Genomic DNA, 16,826 nt, shown 5'->3' with positions numbered 1-16,826 from the left:
TAAGAATCACTTCTATACCACTCATTCTCTTCGCCTTCATTCTTCTTTGCTTTTTGACCCATATTCTGTTGGATTCAGACGGGAGGCTTATATTCACTTTAGTTACACCTCACAATGGTCGAAAAGGTGGACGTCCTCATCTGCGGTAGCGGATCGGCTGGGCTCTGCGCCGCAACCTGGCTAGCTCGCTATGGCATTCGCTGCAAGGTGTTGGAACGTCGCGATGGCCCGATGACCATGGGCCAGGCCGATGGCGTGCAGTGCCGCACGGTTGAGATCTTTGAAAGTTTCGGGATTGGCGAGGAGCTTCTGCGCGAGGCCTACCATGTGCTTGAGGTGGTGTTCTGGGCACAAGACGGCAACGGAGTGATCCAGCGGACTGGCCGCACGGCTGATACACAGCCGGGTCTCTCCCACCAACCGCATGTCATCCTCAACCAGGCTCGCATCAACATGCTCATGATTGAGGCCATGCGGCGCTTCAACAACCAGGAGATCGACTACGGGTACGACATCAAGAGCGTCGAGGTTGACAGCGAGTTGGCCAAGGATCCTGCCGCGTACCCAGTCAAGGTCACGGCCGAACGGGACGGAAAGCTGGAGTACTTTGAGGCAAAGTATGCCATGGCCTGTGATGGCGCTCACAGCACCGTTCGTCGCTCGTTGGGATACACCATGGTTGGCGACAGCACGGACGCGGTCTGGGGTGTCATGGATATGGTCCCCCGGACAAACTTTCCCGATATCCGCAAGAAGGCTACCGTTCGGTCTAAGGCTGGTAACTTGCTGATTATTCCGCGCGAGGGGGATAATTACAATCTAACCAGGTTCTACATTGAGCTGCCTGCCGGCACAAAGGCGAAGGAAGTCAAGCTCGAAGACTTGCAGCAGACCGCTAAGAAGATCCTGAGTCAGTATGAGGTAGAGTTTGTCGAGACGGTGTGGTGGTCTGCGTATGCTATCGGCCAGCGTACGGCCGACCACTTCCATAAGGATTTCCGCGTCTTCCTCGCCGGCGATGCCTGTCACACCCACTCCCCGAAGGCTGGCCAGGGCATGAACGTCAGTCTGCAAGACGGCTATAACATGGGCTGGAAGCTCGCGTCCGTGCTGAAGGGCCTGGCACCTCCCTCGCTTCTCGAGACGTACGTCCTCGAGCGCAGCAAGACCGCTGTCGATCTGATCAACTTCGACCGCTACTTCTCCGGGCTGTTCTCCGGCGGAAAGGTGTCCCCGTCTGAGTTCCAGGAGGGATTCATCAAGTCCGGCAAGTACACGGCCGGTCTGACTGCCAAGTACGACAAGTCTCCGCTGACCGCCGGCGACGGCGACGCTGAGAAGCTGGCTTCGAATGTGGTGGTTGGTATGCGTCTGCCGAGCTCGCAGGTGGTGCGGTTCTGCGATTCGAAGCCGCTGCAGCTGATGACGTCGCTAAAGTCTGATGGCCGCTGGCGCGTCATGGCGTTCGCTGGGGACCTGCAATCGGCTGAGAACCAGGCCCGTTTGACTGCTGTACGTTTGACTTGATCGGTATCCGTGTCTGCAGGAGTACTAACAGCGATATAGCTCGGCAACTACCTCAGCTCCGCCGAAAGCCCTCTTCTGCGCTTCACGCCCAAGGGCGGGGACGTCGACAGCCTGATCGAGCCTATCTTGGTGGCGCACGGTCAGCGCCATGAGACTGAGCTCGAACAGATCCCCGAGATCTTCTACCCGTTTGCAGGCAAAAACAGCACTCGCGACCTGCATAAGATCTTCTTCGATGACGAGAGCTACAACAAGGGCCATGGGCGGCTGTACGAGTATCTGGGCATCAGCCCCGAGAGGGGGGCGATTGTGATTGTGCGGCCGGATCAATGTGAGTGTCATCGCCATAGGATGTGAATATATCCTGAGCTAATGGTGTTCTAGATGTCTCTGCTGTTTACAGTCTCGATGACTACGCCCAGATCGGCAAGTTCTTTGACGGGTTTTTGATCCCGCAGGACAAGCAGCAGGCGAAGCTGTAACTGCGTGTTGGTAGGGGCGTTATGATCATGAGCGTTGCATTGTATATAGCTGTCGCATATTATAGATGTCGTATATATTGGTTATCTCGTATTCGAGTTGAATATGATGCCAAGCCTAATCACGGTAGAACCTCGTAAACATCCAACCTCACCTCTTCCAGTTCACTCCTAAAGAGCACGAGCACAAACGGGCATGAACATGGAAATCCCACCGCATCTCTCCGAATTCACCCTCCCCCTCCCCACCTTCTCCAAAACAAGACCCCATCTCACCGACTTCGTCGTCGGCGGCCTCATCTTCTCCAAGCCACCCCCCACCGATCCAACCACAGCCCCCCGCATCCTTTTACTGCAGCGCGCCGCAACCGACGCCTTCCCCGGCTTCTGGGAAGGCCCCGGCGGCCTAGTCGAGCCCACCGACGCCTCGATCGTGGCCGGGGTCGCGCGCGAAGTCCTCGAGGAGAGCGGGCTGCACGTGTGTCGCGTGCTTGATCTGGTCGCGGTCGATGAGTGGGTGCAGATGAAGCCGGACCGGGTGCATCGCGTGGCGAAGTTTACGTTTCTGGTTGAGGTGGAGGAGGCGCAGGCGCAGTCGGAGACGAGGACAGGCCTGGCGCGCTGGCAAGAGGGCGTCTTGTTGGCGCCGGAGGAGCACCAGGCGTTTGTGTGGGCGACGGAGGAGGAGGTGAGAGAGGGGGTTGAGGGGCAAGAGCGGGCGAAGTATCGGTTTGTTGGGGTGCAGGGGGAGAATTTGTTGAAGGCGTTTGGGATGGTCAAGGGTGATGGTGGGTCTTGTATGTAAACGGGGATGCAGTGTATAGACTCTAGGATGTCAATATTGAGTTGATATCGTGATATAGTATCTATTATGCTAGGCAATGTTGTCTTCCGCCGGCAGTGCCCCCTCCGCCTGCATCTCCAGCGCAACCTCGTCCACCTCCCTCCATACACGCAGCAGATTCCCTCCGGCCACTTTGCCCGCGTCGTTGTCGCTGACGCCCCGGCGCAGGAGCTCGGCGATGAGCGCAGGGAACTTGGATACGTCTTCTAGACCGCGCGGGGTGCTCATGATCCCGTCAAAGTCGCTCCCCAGTCCTACATGCTCGAACCCGATCAAGCCGCCGATGTGCATGATATGGTCCGCGACGCGCTCCAGTGTGGCGTGCTCCGGGTCGAGCGCGGGGATACCACCTGGATCATCCGAGGCGACGCAGGAGATAAAATCCGGCGAAAAGTTGACCATCACCAGCGAGCGCCGCGCCTTGACGAGCCGCAGCACGTCGTCTGGGACGTTGCGCGGATGCGGACAGACGGCGTACGCGGAGCTGTGGCTGAAAATCACGGGCGCGCGACTCCCCGCCCAGTCGTCCTTCCCGGCGCCGAGCACATCGCGCATCGTGTCGGCGCTGACGTGCGCCAGGTCCACGATCATGCCTAGCCGGTTCATCTCGGCCACGAGCGTCTTGCCGGCGGCGCTGACTCCGTGCCAGAGCGGGTCGGCCTTGCGCACGCCGCCGTCGGGCGTGCTGACGATGGCTGCGTCGGCGTAGATGTTGTGGCAGTTGTGGGTGAGCGTGGCGTAGGAGACGCCGCGCGCGTGGAACGTGCGCAGGTGCGCGAAGGAGTTGCCGATGGAGTGCAGGCCTTCGATGCCGAGCGGCGAGATGATTTTGCCTTCGTTGAAGGCTTGCAGCGCGGTGGTGCCGTTGGGCGGCTTGGAGAAGGTGCCTGGATAGGCTGTCTGCAGCCGTGACACGAGGTCGACCTGTTCGAAGGTCTGACGGACGCCTGTGGATGTGAGTGGTTGGATGGAATGTGTTGCTTGGTTAGACGTACTTGATGCGTAGTTGGCATCGGAGAGGTCCGTCCCGTTGTTGGGACATTCGACGTATACACTCCAGAACGAGCCGCCGACCTTGCCTTGCGCCAGTCGTGGTAGATCGACGTGACCGGCCAGGCCGCCTTGGGTAAATGGCGTGGTGAAGTTCTCTTGATAGATGTGGTTCTTGTAGAGAAAGCGAAGCAAGATCGGAAGATCGTCATGGCCGTCTGCGGATGATTAGACTGGGTCTGCGTAGGGAGTTGAGAAACCTACCGATGAGAGGAGTGTTTGATAGAATCCTATTCACTCTATCCTCTATGCTGGGAGGGTTATCGCTGGCTCTGATATGCAGCATCAGCAGCCCTGCCATCAGCAGCGTCAATCCCAGACGAGCCATGTTTCGTAGGAGGGATGAATGTCTGGAGTGATCCTGTACGATGGCCGGTTCTGAACCCGAGAGGTGAGGGAGGAGACTTTCCTTGGACGACATTGTACCACCGGGACTCCTGCGAGATGCGCACTCCGGAAGGGATGCTGATGCGGAGTTCATGCATCCATCGGATGATACGGATTACCGCTTTGGGAGTTTCTGCCTTATCTCCCAGGCATAAAGGCACCACTGCGGGAGCCAATCAAGTTGACGATGTTCCACCATCCACTAATTACATAAGCTCTCCAATATTTCCAATTCCATTGATTCAATATCTTCAGTTCTTCTTTTCTCTCTTTCTTCTTGTTCATCGCCCCCTTCGTTTCGTTTGGTGTCTCTGCAATGCTGACTTAGTGTCTTTTGTCACATCTCCGCCTCTGCTTTCCCAGAGAATCAACATGGCCGAGGTCTCTTCTGAAGGGGGTAAGTATGCTTCATCCCACTACCTATGCAGCACTATCTAACATCGCACATAGGCCTCGTGTCTTTCTGGCACTCTTACCGCGTTCCCCTCCTTGTACTGTTCCTGACTGGGTTTATCGTTGTGCGCGCATACCGCAATCTATCCTCTAAATCGAAAACCCCCACCGCCTCGTCGATTCCTCCCTCTCCGCGAAGCCAGTCGCCCGTGAACAATGAGAAACCTACGGAAAAGACCAGTCCCGCGGCTGCATCTGAAAAGAGCGACATTACCCCCGCGAGGAGCCCCTCGCCCAAGTCGACAGGCCCAAAGAGAGTGACCGGGAAGAAGCCGCTGAAAGTCGCCGGTCGCCGCGCCACCTCGGACGAGACCCCTCTATCTTTCATCCAGCCCATTATCTTCTTCGCCTCTCTGACCGGATCGACGGAGCGGTACGCCAAAATCCTGCTGGAGGAGCTGCAGTCTGCCGCGCGCGACCGTGCCGACCCCGACAACCGCGAGCGAGGCCTTCTCCCGCCCCAGATCCACGACCTCTCCTACGTCGATTTCGACGACTTCTTTACCGCGGCGCCGAAGCCGCCGTCGACCTCCCCGGGCACCCGATATGTCTACTGCATGCTGATTCCCTCCTACAACATCGACACCGTCTTGAACACCTTCCTGGGTCATCTGGATGAAACGCACCACGACTTTCGCATTGACACCGCACCCTTGTCCAGTCTGGCCGGATACGCCGTCTTTGGATTCGGAGATAAAGAGGGTTGGCCTACCGAGGAAGAAGGATTCTGTTCGCAGGCTAAAGAACTGGACCGATGGATGGCCAAGCTGACGGACCGGAAGAGAGCCTACCCGCTCGGATTTGGCGATGTCAAGAGCGACGCTGAATCCGCTTTGAAGGAGTGGTCGCATGGACTTCAGGACATTCTTGGAGACATTGTCGAACACGGTGGTCTCGGTGAAGGCGCTCCTGGAAGCGGAGACCCTCTGGAGAGTGATGAGGAAGATGTGGACGACGAAGGACAAACCAGCCGTAGGCGGACCAAGGCTCAAACGGTCGTCGATCTGGAGGATATCAAGATGGGCCCTGATGGCCAGAATACTGGAGGATCCCCCATCCCGGTCGACTTCACTACGGCAGGAAAGTCGGCTGCCCCCGCGAGCCAGGGAACGGAAAAGGAGATGGTTCCTACCACGTCGCCTACCTACGCTGCGCTCACCAAACAAGGATACACGATTGTTGGTTCTCACTCTGGTGTCAAGATCTGCCGTTGGACCAAGTCTGCCCTGCGTGGCCGCGGTTCGTGCTACAAATTCTCGTTCTATGGAATTCGCTCGCATCTGTGTATGGAGGCGACGCCGTCGCTCTCCTGCAGCAACAAGTGTATCTTCTGCTGGCGACACGGTACGAACCCGGTGGGCACTACGTGGCGGTGGAAGGTGGATTCGCCAGAACTCATTTTCAACGGAGTGAAAGAAGGCCATTACAAAAAGATCAAGCAGCTGAAAGGTGTGCCCGGTGTCCGAGCGGAACGGTTCGCTGAGGCGATGCGCATCAAGCACTGCGCTCTGAGTCTGGTGGGCGAGCCGATTTTCTACCCGCACATTAACCGGTTTTTGGACATGCTTCACAGCGAGCACATTTCGAGTTTCCTCGTCTGCAATGCGCAGCATCCCGACCAGCTCGAAGCGTTGCACCGCGTGACGCAGCTGTACGTGTCCATCGACGCCAGCAACCGGGAGAGCTTGCGAAAGATTGACCGTCCCCTCCACCGAGACTTCTGGGAGCGGTTCCAGCGATGCCTCGACATCCTGCGGGAGAAGCGTCATGTGCAGCGGACGGTCTTCCGTCTCACGTTGGTGAAGGGATTCAACCTGGACGATGAGGTCGTCGGATACGCCAACCTTGTCGAGAAAGCGTTGCCCTGTTTTGTCGAGATCAAGGGCGTAACCTATTGCGGCACCAGCACCAGCGCGGGGGCCGGACTGACCATGCAGAATGTCCCGTTTTACGAGGAGATCCAGACATTCGTCCTCGCCCTGAACGAGGAGCTCGAGCGCCGCGGGCTGAAATACGGCATCGCAGCCGAGCATGCGCACAGCTGCTGCGCATTGATCGCATCGGAGCGGTTCCATGTGAATGGCAAATGGCACTCGCGCATCGACTACGACCGGTTCTTTGAGCTGCTGGAGAAGGAAAAGGCGGATGGCACGTCGTTCACCCCGGAGGATTACATGAAGGAGACGGAGGAATGGGCTCTCTGGGGGAATGGGGGCTTCGACCCGAAGGACGAGCGGGTGTATAGCAAGGGGAAGAAGAAGAAGATGGCGCTTGCTGGAGCTGGAGCTGAGTAGCTGCACCTCCATATGGTTATGCCACTCTGATATTCTGGCTAACAGCAATGCACAAAAAGTTCGCTTGATGACAACTACATCGACATGTACATACATTACGACTGGTTATATGATTACGTTCATTGCCCCGTAGGGATCACCGCATGCCATATCTCCTACTGGGCATCTCATGCAACGTCATTCCTATGTACTACTATACTCCTACCCAGTAGACTCCTTCGTGGCCGGCGCATCATTCTGCTGCCACGCCTTGAACTGCCGCGCCGGCAACCCCAGCTCAAACATATGGTCGATCTCCATGGGCGTGCGATTCCTCATCTCCGGCACGACAAACCACGTACCCACCAAGCCCAGCAGACACAACCCCGTATACACAAACCCCGTCTTCGCCCGCAACGCGCCCTCATCAGGATTAAAGATATACGGCAGCACGAGCCCAAACACCCCATTCGACAGCCCATTCACCAGCCAGCCCAGACCCTGCGACTTGGCCCGCAGCGTCAACGACGACGCCTCCGCGCCGACCACATACGACGCCGGCCAGACACTCACCCCACACACGCTAATCACAACCATCATCGTGACCGCCGACCACCACACCGTCACAACCCCCTCGAAGCACCCGGCAATCCCCATCCCCGTCCACAGCACCGTGCTCACCCCCAGCCCGAACAGCATCAGCGGCACGCGCCCGAACCGCGCCAGCGTCCACATGCTGACGATGTTCGCCACCAGCCCCAGCGCGATCCCCACCTGCAGAAACAGCAGGCTGTTTGTCGCTCCCATCCCCACCATCTGCAGGAAGTAGCTCGCCTTGGCCAGCAGCGTCAGCCCGAACAGCTGCGGCACGAGATTGGCGAACAGCACGAGCAGCGTGCGCCGCCGGTTGACCCCGCCAAAACACCGGATGTAGGCGTCGGGTTTGCGGCTCCCCCCGGCCGGGGAGGCAGGCTCGTGCTCCAGCCGGATGGACAGCTGGAGCTGGGCGATGGCGGCGTCGGAGTCTGCGCGGGCGGAGTCGAGGCGGCGCTGGGCGGTGCGGGCGGCGGGCAGGCGGTTCTTGCGGACGAGATACGCCGGGCTTTCGGGGAGGAAGACGGCGACGACGAGCGGCAGGGCGGAGAAGGGCCACATGGAGATGAAGCAGCGCAGGTAGCCGGTGGCGCCGGGGAGGTGCAGCGAGGTGAAGACGACGACGGAGCCGACGAGCTGGCCGAGGAGGGTGAAGAGCGGGAAGAAGGCGAGGAGGGGCCCGCGCAGGGGCGGCGGCAGCACCTCGGACATGTAGGTCTGGGTGGTGCACATGAGCATCTGCACGGCGTAGCCCTGGACGAACTTGGCGACGAAGAAGACGGCGCGGCGGGCGTCGATGGCAGCGGGCAGGTTGGAGACATAGGCGACGGCGACGCCGGCGGCGGAGACGAGGCTGGCCAGGGCCAGGGCGAGGCGGCGGCCGGTGCGATCCTGCACGAAGCCGCCGGAGAGCGCGCCGAAGATGCCGCCGATCGGGTTGGCGACGTTCCACAGGCCCAGCCAGAGGGAGGGGATGATGAGATGGCCGTCTAGACGGCGGCCGAAGTCGTGTCTAGGGATAGAGAGTTAAGAGGGGAAAGTATGTGGTAGGTCCTGCGGGGTGCGTACTGGAAGTTGGGCATGGAGGAGACGTTGCCCACGATGACCAGGTCATAGCCGTACAGCAGGATGCCCGTGGTGAGCGCCAGACAGTATGCGGCGACCTTGGGCGACTGCTTCAGGTCGGCGATGAGCGAGGTCTTCTTGACCGTGTCGCTGGCGGCGGAGGTTGTGTTTTCGACATGTTCGACGGAGGGTTTGGGATGCATATCGCTATGGCTTCAGGATGGTGTTGCTCAGGGCATCTGGGGCAGACGCAGCTGGAGGCGACCAGCATATGTATCTCGTCGCAGCCTCGGCTGGCGCAGCACCAAGACATCGCTCAATCTATCCAGACCGATTGGGAATGAGGTGTTTGTCCAAGCGCACGCTGGTTGGCACACATCGCAGCTAGCAGGCGGGGTTTGGACGGTTGATTCCCCGCATGATCACGATGAGCAGGATCGTCGATGCAACCCGAGTGAGCTAGAGGTAGTAGAGGGTATGTAGTCGATGTCGTAGGTGTAGTTGTTGTAGTGGAGTATGTGATGGTGATGTGAGGTTGTGCCGGGAGATACTGATGGAGATACTGACCATACAGATTCTCGTCAGTCAGCACGGCTGACGGAGTCTACTGTACCTAGCTGGTCTGAATGGCAATCAACATGCAGCTGGCCATGTTTCAGACAACTCCGACGGAGACGGAGGCGAAGGATGTCGCACAGTCAACGGCCTGCAACAGTCTGTAACAGCCTGCATCAGCCTGGTCTAGGGTACGCCTGCGGTGAGAACCTAAATGCAACAAAGGCATTGTTCTCATTGTCCATTTGTCTGCTCTCCTGAAGACATCTGATGCCAGCCACCAATCGGGGAATAAGGGCTTCGGGGATCTGACCGTTGCTGATCAACACTAACGTACTAACATCCTACAAGTAGTCATGACTGTAACGTCAGGAGATGCCAGATACATAGTACGGAGTACTCCGTAGAAGCCAGACTACCAGCCTGCAGGAGACGTCAGACAAATCCCTAGCGCAGAGAGTCTAGACATCGACCCGTCGCCATGTGGATTCATAAGACGTGGGACTTCTACTCTGGGTATCGTCTCTGCACTGGTACATAGTTGGTGGCGTTCTGGAAGACGATCAGCAGTGCATCCGTATTCCGCGAGACACTACTGTCATCGTGAGAGCACAAATTCGTCTTCATAAGGAGTTACTAGTATATGTACATACGCACACCCGAAATCGGCCGAGCTACAGCCGTCTGCAAGTCATCACGATCATATCATACTATAAGATGGCGACTATAATAACACGTCGGCATAAGACCGCATGTGACAGCCGAGCCCTAACTTGCCTCGTGCTGTTGCGTGAAGCTTTCGAGGAAATGAGCATTTCCCGACGATAGATCAACCCCATATTGTTTCTATATTTACCGTTCACGCGCCCACTTGCCATATGGACAGCGTTGTCTGCTTGCTGTCCTGGTCAGGGGCAAACTACCTGCCAAAGGCCCAAAACGGCCCAAAAATACCGTCCCAACCCGCCGCGACCCGGCAATACGAACTAGTTAGTCTGCTCCGTAGCCTAAGGGGATCCGTTAGTTCGACACTACGACAACTCCAGCAGAGATTAAACCCCGCTGCTTGGGGTCCGATCACCGAAATTGAACTGGATCCTGCCAAGGAGGTGGCCAGGATCGATATGGTTCGTTGACTATGCCTCGGTCTGTGTGCCCCGTACTCTTCACAAGGGGTAGTCGACGGCGTAAGGAGTCAGAGTCTAAGATAGTCACCTAGTGCAATACGACCTGCTCACCGTGGATTCTCCTCGGGTTGGTTTCATGAAGAAACGGCGGATGTGGCTCGTCTGGTGGCTTCGTCGACCGTCAAAGACTGCACGGTGGACCCGCATGTCCCGTTGCTCCAATTTTTCTCTCGACCAGACAATTGCCGATGCACGACATGGCGCTGGAGAAGTCATCTATCTGCGGCTTGGGATTAACGTCTGTATTCCGGCTGTCCAGCGTTCGCAACCGTTCGAACCATGCGTGGACCAAGAACCGTCCAGAGCCGAATATCAACCGACGTCGAGACTGCCCGTTTACCAGCACTCGACCCTGCAGATAGCAAAATACCCCCTCTGGGTGTCTGTCGATCACGGAATCTCCCCGGAGACACGCCTCTCGCCTCTCTCCTGAAGTATCGTACGTATTTACGGCATCCTGACTCGCCGCGGTCTTCACTACCGAGTTGGGATCTCCGCCGTGGACGGTGGATCAACCACGCACCAGGGCCAAATCACAGGCCTATAACACCCGATCCTATACTGTCTTCCTCTGGGCCGGGTGGGCAGACCGTATTCCATCATCCACCGCCGGCCAGGGGAAAAGAAAAATAACAGCCGCCGTCCGTCTCCTGTCATATCCATACCGACGGAGCACACCATGGTTCTCCTGCAGCACAAGCGAGCCAGTCACCCCTCCCCAACAGCGCTCTATATCCACCCCGTTGGTCGATCGTCCTGCTTTGGTGATAGTCGCTGGGACAGACGGAGTCCGAGGAACTACTAAATACTAACTAGTCCAGGGAGTCCGCTGGTCTGGGACGGGCAGAGCAGAAATTTAGCTCGTCGTAGGGGCCCGCGGCAGTTAGTTAGCCTGTCAGGCAGGGTGTCGTTCGATCCGCCGCGCAGCAATAAGATCTTTCTTTAATAAATAAATACTCACGCCCATCCCCACCGCATCTCCCTCCCTCCGCGTCCTGACTCAGATTATGCCCTCGCCAGACCAGGATGGAGAGCGAGGACAACCGCAGCCTGGAAGTCCGGGCCGTGGCGGCTGCCTTCTTTTCGGCCGCCTCGATAGCCGTCATCCTGCGCTGCTACGTGCGCGGCTGGGTGGTGAAGGCGTTTGGCTGGGATGATGCGGTCATGGTGCTTGCCCATGTAGGTTCAGGTCTATCCGTTCGTCGTTGCACTGCGATGAGATACTGATGATAGTCGTGGACAGCTCTTCTACGCCATGTTCTCCGGCAGCATGATCGGCGGCAGTCTGTACGGCACCGGCCGCAAGTTCCAATACCTCGATGAGCACCAGCGCGTCACGGCTATGAAGTACTGGTGGCTGTGCGAGATCGCCTACTGCTTCGCCTCCGTTGGCTGCAAGGTGTCCGTCTGCATCTTCCTCATGCGCATCACCGTAGCCCGCCTGCACATCTGGACCCTGTACAGCGTCATGGCCATGACCGCCGTCGCCGGGCTGGTCTTCATGCTCATCATGCTGCTGCAGTGCCGGCCGTTGCAGTTCTTCTGGACCCGCAAGGCCTTCGACCCGGCCATTCCGGGCCACTGTCTCGACATGGAGATTATCGTCGCCATGACCTACGTGTATAGTGCGTTTGCGGCGATTTGCGATTTTACCGTGGGCATCCTGCCTATTTTTCTGGTGCGGAAGTTGCACATGAAGCGGAAGACCAAGATTGCGGTCGTGGGTATCTTGAGTATGGCGTGCATGTATGTCCTCGCCCCCCCTCGGCCTGGTTGTGAATAACTTCATACTAACTGACCAGTGCCTCCTGCGCCGTCATCATCCGTCTCCCCTGGGTATCGACCTTTTACGACCCCGACTTCCTCTGTATGCTCGATACCTCCTTCTCCTCTCTTCTTTTACAAACACTAACACTGAAACAGTCTCCACCGTCGAAATCGCCCTCTGGTCCAACATCGAAACCGGCCTCGGCATCACCGCCGGCAGCATGGCCACGCTCCGCCCGCTCCTGCGCCACTGGTTCGGCTCCAACGCCGACTACTCGTCCGGCATGCCCGGCGTGTCCGGGTCGCGATCGCGCCGCCCGCCAGGCGCCAGCCGCGACCGCCCCTTCCCGCTGGGCTCGCTGGATGAGCACGCGCAGAACCGCCTGCGCCCGGACAAGCTGGCCGTCACCGTGACCACCGTGCAGAGCACGCAGAACGAGACCACGTGGCGCGGCTCGAGCAGCCCCAGCAGCAGCGAGGAGCGCCTGACGTTTGAGCGGCCGCCGCCGATGCCGTCGCTGGAGTCGGGCGAGATGGGGCTGAGTATTCATCGCACGTTTGAGGTGACCAGTTCTGCGGGGCCGGGGACGGGGACCTCCGAGAGTATTCGGGAGCATGTGTAGATTTCTTTGTGTTAGTCGTATATACATAAAGTATTTTAATGCATACGTGGGATGACCGCTGGGTGTAGGTGTAGCTGTAAGATGGCATTGGAAGGGCAGATGCTATGTACACAAGATGCAGCTTAGGCTGCGTGCAGGAATGACTGCACCACCTCTGTAAACGCAGCCGGCTGCTCGACCATGGGCAGGTGCCCGGCCTTCGGCACGATCTTCAGCTCGGCGCCGCCCTTCAGGTCCGCCGCCATCTGCTGCATGGTCTTGGGGAGCACGCCGTCGCCCTCGCCGGCGACGAACAGCCCGCGCACCTGGGCGGCGGCCATGCGGTCGCGCACGTCGTACGCGCACAGCGCGTTGACGGCCGTGCGGAAGCCGTGCAGGCTGTTCGTGCGCACGATCTCCTTCACGCGCGCCGGCACCTCCGGCTGCGTCTCGTACGACTCGGGCACCATCCACCGCCGCGTGGTGGCCTCGGCCAGTGTCTCGCCGACGATGGGCTCCTGCGTGGCGGGCGCCACGGCGCCGTCGGCCTCGGCCATGGCCACGCGGTCGCCCCAGGCCTTGCGGTTGGACTCAGGCGCGGAGCTGTTGGTGTCGCAGGCGATGAAGCGCGTCACGCGCGTCGGGTACAGCAGCGCCGTGTTGAGCACCGTCACGCCTCCCAGGCTGACGCCGATGAGGGTGGCCTGCGGGATGCGCAGGGCGTCCAGCAGCGCGACGATGTCGGACGCCAGCAGGTCGATGGTGACAGGCTGGTCGCCGCACTGGCTGGTCCGGCCGCGCGTCTGGTAGCGCAGGATGCGGAAGTGCTGGTTCTCCGGGCGAGAGAGGAACGCGTCCACGAACCCGTCCCAGATGCTGTAGTCGACCAGGATGGAGTTGCTGAGCACGATGACCGGGCTGTGCGGGTCCGTGCTGCCCTCCAGCCGGTAGGGGAGGTCGACGCCGTCGGCGGTGGTGACGAAGGACTCGACGGCCGGGCGCGTGGGCGACGGCAGCGTGCGCGTGCGCCCGTCGTTGGAGGACCACGGCCCGGCGACGTCTTTCGAGGCGAGGGAGGCCAGCTCGCGCGGCGCGGGGCCGAACGTGTACGCCCACTCGTAGACGCGCCGCTTCTTGTCGATGACGGTGTCGGCCATCAGGCGGTTGCGCCAGGGGGTGTTCATGGCGGCCTGGTGCTCGGGGCCGCCCAGGCCGTTGGCGGCGCGGTACTCATGCAGGGAGATGAACTCGCGGGGGGCGTTGGGGTCAATGGCGGCGGTGACGAAGAGCCGGCTGCGCCGCCAGCCGGGGACGCGCGACAGCATGGGGATGTGTTCGTCGCGGTACCAGTTCTGGAGGTCTGCTTCCTTGGCGGCGTCGGCGGGGATGGTGGTGGAGACGGCGATGAGGACGGAGCCGGCGGCGTCGGTGTCGGGAATGTTCTCCAGGGGCTGGTAGTTGGCGGCCTTTTGGTCCTGGAGGAGGTCGTACAGCCGGCGATCGACGGCAATCTGGGCCATGGTCGCCTTTTCGCGCGGGGTCTTGATGCCGTCGCCACGCAGCGCCAGATAGGTCTCGCGGGTCAACTCGACCATGTCGGTGATGTCGTAGAGGGCCACCCACTCAGGTTCCTGGCCATCGGTGGCCCGGTAGCGGAAGCCATTGGTGACAAAAGGCAGACGCAGACGCAATGGACCGTGTTCGGAGTTGTACCAGTCGTGAAACTGGGCCGCGGGGAGGGAATCGCGGGGGTGCATGGTCACGTAGAGGAGGCCGGGGGTCGCCATGGTTGATAGAGGAGTCGAAGGAGTCGTCAGTCGTTAGGGATCGTTAGGTGAGGGTGAGTTGGTGCAGCAGAAGACTGAGAAGAATATGTCCCAATCTCGTGGACATCTTGAGTGTTTTCCCAGGGCCGGATCAGAGGACCGCCGATTGACTGCCGACCGCACAGCCGAGTGAAGTCATCGGGATTGAGGGGCCGTGAGAGCCCGAGTCGGGGTGGTGGTGGTGATTGTGGGGATGAGATGGTGCAAAATGAGAAGAGGAGTAGGGTAGATTAGAGGAGATCATGAAGGAAGAGAGAGTGAAGATGAGAAGGAGAAAAGAAAATGAGAAGAAGATGGAGATGATGATGGAGAGAAAGAAAGGTTTGATGCCTGATTTATCAGGCACCAACTCGGGGTCTATACAAGCCTACCCAGGTAGAGGATACTATAGAGTAATCTATAGATCTATGTAGTCAGACTGATGAATGACTATATATACATAACCATGATAGACATGGAACAATTATCCAATTACTCGCAGTGATAGTGAGTCGTAGAATACATTCTCCATCTATACATCTATACAATAGTAGTAGTGAGTTACTCCGAGTATTCTCCTCTGCAGGCTGTCAATACACATCTGTAGATGCATCTCTATTACTTATGTGCACCCACTACATCCAGATGCTCACGTATCTATATCAGTACATGCTTTCATCAGTATAAGCTAGTTATATCATACTAACTCCCTATACATCTACAGTCGTGACGCTATACTCAGTCCACTCAACCACAAACAGGCTTGCTTACTCGATCTATGCTACTCATCATCTATTCATTAATCATACCAAATAGCGTTCATGCCAAATCCCTGCTCCGGAATGTCTACCCGCGCCACTCGCGCCAGGTTCTCCTCGCGGAACCGATAAATCTCCACAAACCCCAGCTGGTCATCGCACAGCGCCAACCACTCGTCGCTAAAGTCGCACGGGCTGACCGCGTTGGAGTGTCCGCCGCTGGTCGACGTCGGGTGGATCCACAGCTGCCGCTCGATGTTGCCATGCGGTCCCAGCTTGAACGCCGTGATGTAGCCCGTCACGTCAAAGTGGTTGCTGCGCGTGGTGGCGAAGAGGTACTGGCCGTTGCGCGTGGTGAAGGTCACGTCGCCGCGGTACTTGTTGCGCGGCGGCAGGCCCGGCGGCAGTAACGGGTACTTGATGTGGGTGTAGACGGGCTTGTGCGTGCGCTCGTCGATCACGTAGATGGCCAGGTTGTTGCCCGCCTCGTTCAGCACGTACAGGTACTTGCCGCTCGGGTGCATCTCCACCCAGCGCGGATGGTCGTCCGGGTGCGGCGCGTCGATGCAGTCCACCAGGCTCAACTGGCCCGTGGTGGCGTCCTTCTGGTGCGTCCAGATCTTGTTGGCCTGCAGGTCGGCCGAGTACAGGTAGGTTTCGGTGGGGTCGAAGACCATGCCGTGGATGCCGGTGTTGGGGGCGTACTCGTAGTTCTGGATGTTTTGGGCGAGGGCGCCCTCGGCGTCGACAGAGAAGACGTTGCCATAGCCGGCGTACTTGTAGAAAGGGTTGCCGTAGACGTTGTAGGGGGGTTGCCGGGCGGCCAGAACGAAGATGGCGCGGGTGTTGGTCTCCGGGGAGGCGGCCAATTCATGACCGGCGACATCGTGCGAGGCCTGATGAACGATGTCGGTCGGGCTGTTGACCTTGAAGCTGTTCCATTTCTTCATGGCGGCGCCATAGATGGTTTTCTTGTCGTGATATAGAACTGCCGTTAGTTTTAGTCCTGATAATCGGGGATCGTATGATACGTACAGAAAAAGTCATCCAGGAGATGGGTTCAGCCTCGGGAATGTCGGTCTTCTTGACCAATTCGAGCGTGAGAGCTTCATCGTCAAAGGCGACGGTGTAGATGCGGCCTGGAGGGGTCCAGGTACCGACCATCAGATGATGCTTCATGGTGCGGGGGGCGGAGTGGGAGAGGGGACGGGAGAGAGGGACAGAAGGGAGACTGGAGCGAGAGAGACGAGAAGGAAGACGGGTAAGAGAAAGCATCAACTGCGTGGTGTTTGTCTATCTGTAGGTATCCAGTCTGGGGAGTCTGTATAGATGAACGGGAAATCCACGGCAGAACAACCGAAGGCGGGGAGCGGCAGCAGAAAACGGCTACGGCAGTGAAAGACAATTCCGGGCGGCTCTTGCGGATCATCGCCTGCCGATTTCTGCTTTGCGACGCTTGCCGATGCTGCGGTCCGGGGGA

The 16,826-nt window shown here is 58.7% G+C and overlaps 7 protein-coding genes across 7 annotated transcripts; 3 read left to right on the top strand and 4 right to left on the bottom strand.

The window, feature by feature from the left end:
* Positions 1-114: 114 nt before the first annotated feature.
* ATEG_05011 (putative phenol 2-monooxygenase) lies at positions 115-2,009 on the top strand (the record flags this gene model as incomplete). Its single annotated transcript, XM_001214189.1, has 3 exons — positions 115-1,512; positions 1,567-1,858; positions 1,912-2,009. The coding sequence occupies 3 exons, from the start codon at positions 115-117 to the stop codon at positions 2,007-2,009; spliced, it is 1,788 nt and encodes a 595-aa protein (XP_001214189.1).
* Positions 2,010-2,880: 871 nt separating this feature from the next.
* On the bottom strand, positions 2,881-4,228 carry ATEG_05010 (putative dipeptidase; the record flags this gene model as incomplete). The annotated part of the gene is made up of 2 exons (XM_001214188.1): positions 2,881-4,058; positions 4,105-4,228. 2 exons carry the CDS (start codon positions 4,226-4,228, stop codon positions 2,881-2,883), a joined length of 1,302 nt encoding a protein of 433 aa, XP_001214188.1.
* Positions 4,229-4,659: 431 nt separating this feature from the next.
* On the top strand, positions 4,660-7,034 carry ATEG_05009 (flavodoxin and radical SAM domain protein; the record flags this gene model as incomplete). The annotated part of the gene is made up of 2 exons (XM_001214187.1): positions 4,660-4,684; positions 4,738-7,034. The coding sequence occupies 2 exons, from the start codon at positions 4,660-4,662 to the stop codon at positions 7,032-7,034; spliced, it is 2,322 nt and encodes a 773-aa protein (XP_001214187.1).
* A 201-nt stretch (positions 7,035-7,235) lies between these two features.
* ATEG_05008 (uncharacterized protein) lies at positions 7,236-8,875 on the bottom strand (the record flags this gene model as incomplete). The annotated part of the gene is made up of 2 exons (XM_001214186.1): positions 7,236-8,619; positions 8,676-8,875. The coding sequence occupies 2 exons, from the start codon at positions 8,873-8,875 to the stop codon at positions 7,236-7,238; spliced, it is 1,584 nt and encodes a 527-aa protein (XP_001214186.1).
* A 2,565-nt stretch (positions 8,876-11,440) lies between these two features.
* Positions 11,441-12,804, top strand: ATEG_05007 (putative integral membrane protein; the record flags this gene model as incomplete). Its single annotated transcript, XM_001214185.1, has 4 exons — positions 11,441-11,593; positions 11,658-12,160; positions 12,217-12,281; positions 12,338-12,804. 4 exons carry the CDS (start codon positions 11,441-11,443, stop codon positions 12,802-12,804), a joined length of 1,188 nt encoding a protein of 395 aa, XP_001214185.1.
* A 122-nt stretch (positions 12,805-12,926) lies between these two features.
* Positions 12,927-14,570, bottom strand: ATEG_05006 (putative alpha/beta hydrolase; the record flags this gene model as incomplete). Its single annotated transcript, XM_001214184.1, has 1 exon — positions 12,927-14,570. One exon carries the CDS (start codon positions 14,568-14,570, stop codon positions 12,927-12,929), a length of 1,644 nt encoding a protein of 547 aa, XP_001214184.1.
* Positions 14,571-15,387: 817 nt separating this feature from the next.
* ATEG_05005 (lactonase family protein) lies at positions 15,388-16,525 on the bottom strand (the record flags this gene model as incomplete). The annotated part of the gene is made up of 2 exons (XM_001214183.1): positions 15,388-16,334; positions 16,378-16,525. The coding sequence occupies 2 exons, from the start codon at positions 16,523-16,525 to the stop codon at positions 15,388-15,390; spliced, it is 1,095 nt and encodes a 364-aa protein (XP_001214183.1).
* Positions 16,526-16,826: the final 301 nt, after the last annotated feature.

This window comes from Aspergillus terreus, genomic scaffold (assembly GCF_000149615.1).
Source record: "Aspergillus terreus NIH2624 scaffold_7 genomic scaffold, whole genome shotgun sequence".
Classification (NCBI taxonomy): Eukaryota; Fungi; Ascomycota; class Eurotiomycetes; order Eurotiales; family Aspergillaceae; genus Aspergillus; species Aspergillus terreus.
This window is presented reverse-complemented; position numbering and strand designations above follow the sequence as displayed.